The sequence below is a fragment of the Dioscorea cayenensis genome, chromosome 6 (assembly GCF_009730915.1).
Source record: "Dioscorea cayenensis subsp. rotundata cultivar TDr96_F1 chromosome 6, TDr96_F1_v2_PseudoChromosome.rev07_lg8_w22 25.fasta, whole genome shotgun sequence".
NCBI classification, from domain to species: domain Eukaryota; kingdom Viridiplantae; phylum Streptophyta; class Magnoliopsida; order Dioscoreales; family Dioscoreaceae; genus Dioscorea; species Dioscorea cayenensis.
In genome coordinates, this window is record NC_052476.1 from 3,531,784 (window position 1) to 3,534,840 (window position 3,057).

General features: G+C 26.3%; 1 protein-coding gene across 1 annotated transcript; it reads right to left on the reverse strand.

Moving 5' to 3' along the window:
• Positions 1 to 966: 966 nt before the first annotated feature.
• Positions 967 to 2,431, reverse strand: LOC120263928. The gene is made up of 2 exons (XM_039271908.1): positions 2,239 to 2,431; positions 967 to 1,468 (listed from the first exon to the last, which is right to left on the reverse strand). Exons 1-2 carry the CDS (start codon positions 2,405 to 2,407, stop codon positions 1,206 to 1,208), a joined length of 432 nt encoding a protein of 143 aa, XP_039127842.1. The 5' UTR covers positions 2,408 to 2,431; the 3' UTR covers positions 967 to 1,205.
• Positions 2,432 to 3,057: the final 626 nt, after the last annotated feature.

The following is a 3,057-nucleotide window of genomic DNA, read 5'->3' on the forward strand; positions in this document are numbered from 1 at the left end:
ATTTAATATAATACATATTTAAATAATAAAAATATATGAATAATAATATTATTATTATATTATTTTCAAAAATATATATTTAATTTGTGGTAATAAAAAATAGAAAGCAATTATATGGATGTTTAAAAAATATATGTGAGACACATTTTAATTATTTAAATATTTAAAAAAGATATTTTAAAAATTTTAAAATAAAGAATGGATCCCACATTTTAAGTGCTCCGTGGTCATTGGGTCAATGGCCACTGAGCGCCCATTAAACGATTATGAATCCTCTCGCTCTTATAACCTATTTAAAAAAAATAATTAATTATTAATTAAAAAATGATATTAACAAGTGCTTTTTATTATTTAAAAATAAATTTAAAAAATATTTAATTTTAGTAATATTTTTTTCTCTGTACTTCTCTCCATCAATCAAACATCCACTAAATATTTTCACTGATCAATTAATTTATGAGAGATTTTTTTTTTTAAAACAGTCAATCTTTTACTCTCTGATCATCTATGCGGAATTTTTTTTTTTAATTAGTGTTCTCTCTCCATTTCATAAATCAATTAAAAATTAAAAATCTAAAAAGTGAGTTTTTGCAGAAAGGGACTTATTTTTAGTTTTATACATGTACATGAATATGACTTATTCATGAGGTAATAGAAAGTCAAATAGTCTTTAGTGTTTCACAATATTCACCCATAATTTTTTTATAATATTAACCGAAAAAAATATATAATTGTTTCAGTAATAACCATTTCTACAATAGAAAAGTGATAACTCTTTTTTTTAAAAAAAATAAGAGGCAATAATTGAGTGATGTCACATTTATTTTTTTAAAAAAATTATTTCATTAATATGCAAATAAAAAAAATGTAGATATGCAAAATTTCAAGAAAATTAAAATTCTAATCCATCACAATTAATGCTATATATCTTGGGAACACAAGATTGAACTTTTTATTCTAGTTTAAGCATTACATTGACTCCATTACAAGAGAAAAAACTCTCACAAAAACAAAAACATTAATGATTCTATAATTTACTAATTCAATGACAAGTACTAAAACAACAAAGGTTAAAAACTTAAGCTCAAACCAAACATGAATAACAAAGACTTAATTAATTAATTAATTAACTAGATGATTTCTTGATGGTCATTAATTTTATTTAATTTCTTCTTATCAATATCATGATCATCATTTTCCAATAATTAACCATGGCAAGAGTCCTTGATAGGGAAGACAGAGAACTTCATGAGGCCAAGGTTGCAATGAACTCCACTATGTTCACCACAAGCAAAGTAATGAGGCTTCCTCTTCTTTAGAACAAACTCTAAGCCTTGTCCACCACCTTGAACCACACTGCCCACCAACTTAGCTCCTTTGAGATTGCAAGCCAAAAAGCTATTTAGGTCCTTCAGTAGATACACACTGTGTGGTGGTGTTGTGCTATTTGGAGGGTCATACATGAACACTAGATCAACATCAAGTTCAAACAATTAGTTAGTTCACAAACTAAAAGATCTCTCAGTCCATGTAAATAGTATTATTTAAGCTCTATTTAACCCAAAAATATAAAGTAATGTTACGAGAAACTTGAGTTTATATATTCAAATCTATATTTTCAAAAAATATTAATTATTTCAATATCGATGAGTTCATTGAGGAAAAAATTAAAAAAGAAAAAAGGAATTTTTTTTTGACAAATGCAACAAGTACAATGATCAGGGTGTTGCTCACAGCAGAGAATTGAAAAGGAGTTTATGTTGTTTTAATATTAAATAAATATAATCATTAGTAAATAAAAAAACTATTACTTCAAATGGATAGTTAATTAGAAGAGATTAAAACAAATTATTAAAAAAATGCTTTAATTAGTGTTTGTTAGAAAATTAAAGAATGGTCAGTGAATTCAGATTTGATAAGCCTTTACCTCTACTTATCCAAAATATATAGTTATACGTATATCATTGAAAACCCATATAAACCCATATAAATTATCTCTAAAGCTCTTAGCTTAAAAAAATCAATTGACTAATTTTTAAAAATGATAAAAAAATATCTCAAAATATCCCTATTAAATTAATATCACTAAAAATAAAAAAAATTGTTGAAATTTGCAAAGCATTTTTCATAAATTTATTTCTTTACATTTAAAAAAAATATATTGACAATTATAAAATTTATAAAAAAAAAACAATAAAAGAAAATTTGTACAAACAAGTACAAACAGTGAGCACATACCAAGAGAATCATGTTGATAAAATGGTGCATTTTTCATAGCCCAATCAGTGTAATTAAAACCAAACCGCCAATGATTTGAGTCTCCAACTATAATTTTCTCTGAAAATGACAAGGATGATAAGGAAGCAAAAAACACTACAAGCAATAGCAAAACACTCTTGGAAGCCATGAATGAGAAGTTGAGGACAAGAGAAAGAAATAACAAAGAAAGAAGGATGAAGGACTTAATAGAAGGTGATGAGTTTATATAGAAAAATTAATTGAGGTGGTGGGTGAAAAAAATTTAAGGTGTTTCTGGTAAAGATCCACAAATGTGAGAGCCAAAGTGGGACATTAAGGACTCAAATAGTATGGTGTGTATGCATTGTTATTTATTATGGGTTGTTGGGTCATTTGGGTGGTTGACTTTTTTATGGTCCACACTCAAAGAATGGCTTAATTTTGGGGGGTAGATGTCTTCGGAACTTTCAAACTGGTTTGAAGAATGTGTAGATCTTGTTCACATTCAGACCATAATGAGATTGATAAAGAGGTGGAGTTGCTGTTTTTGGAAGCAATTAGTAAAGGGAATTGTTTGATTGTTCAGTATCTTGAGCATTAATTCAGTGATTAGTGTGGTTTTGTCATGTTATTAATTTTTTTTATTTTTAAAAATCTTCTTATATTTTTGGAGTAATGGTCCGTGAGTGATTTTTCAGTAAGGTGAGTAACAGCTGATTTAAATCTTCGATTTTTAATTTTCTTCTATTGCATGATTGTGTTGAGTGTCATTTATATCATTTAAATTTTATTTGAGTATAAATTTTTATTGAATTATTA

Excerpts from the sequence above, each read along its gene's own strand:
- LOC120263928 (XM_039271908.1), bottom strand. The coding sequence starts at position 2,407 with ATGGCTTCCAAGAGTGTTTTGCTATTGCTTGTAGTGTTTTTTGCTTCC. Across the intron at positions 1,469-2,238 it reads TTATCAACATGATTCTCTTG|TGTTCATGTATGACCCTCCA; the intron begins GTATGTGCTCAC and ends ATGTTGATCTAG.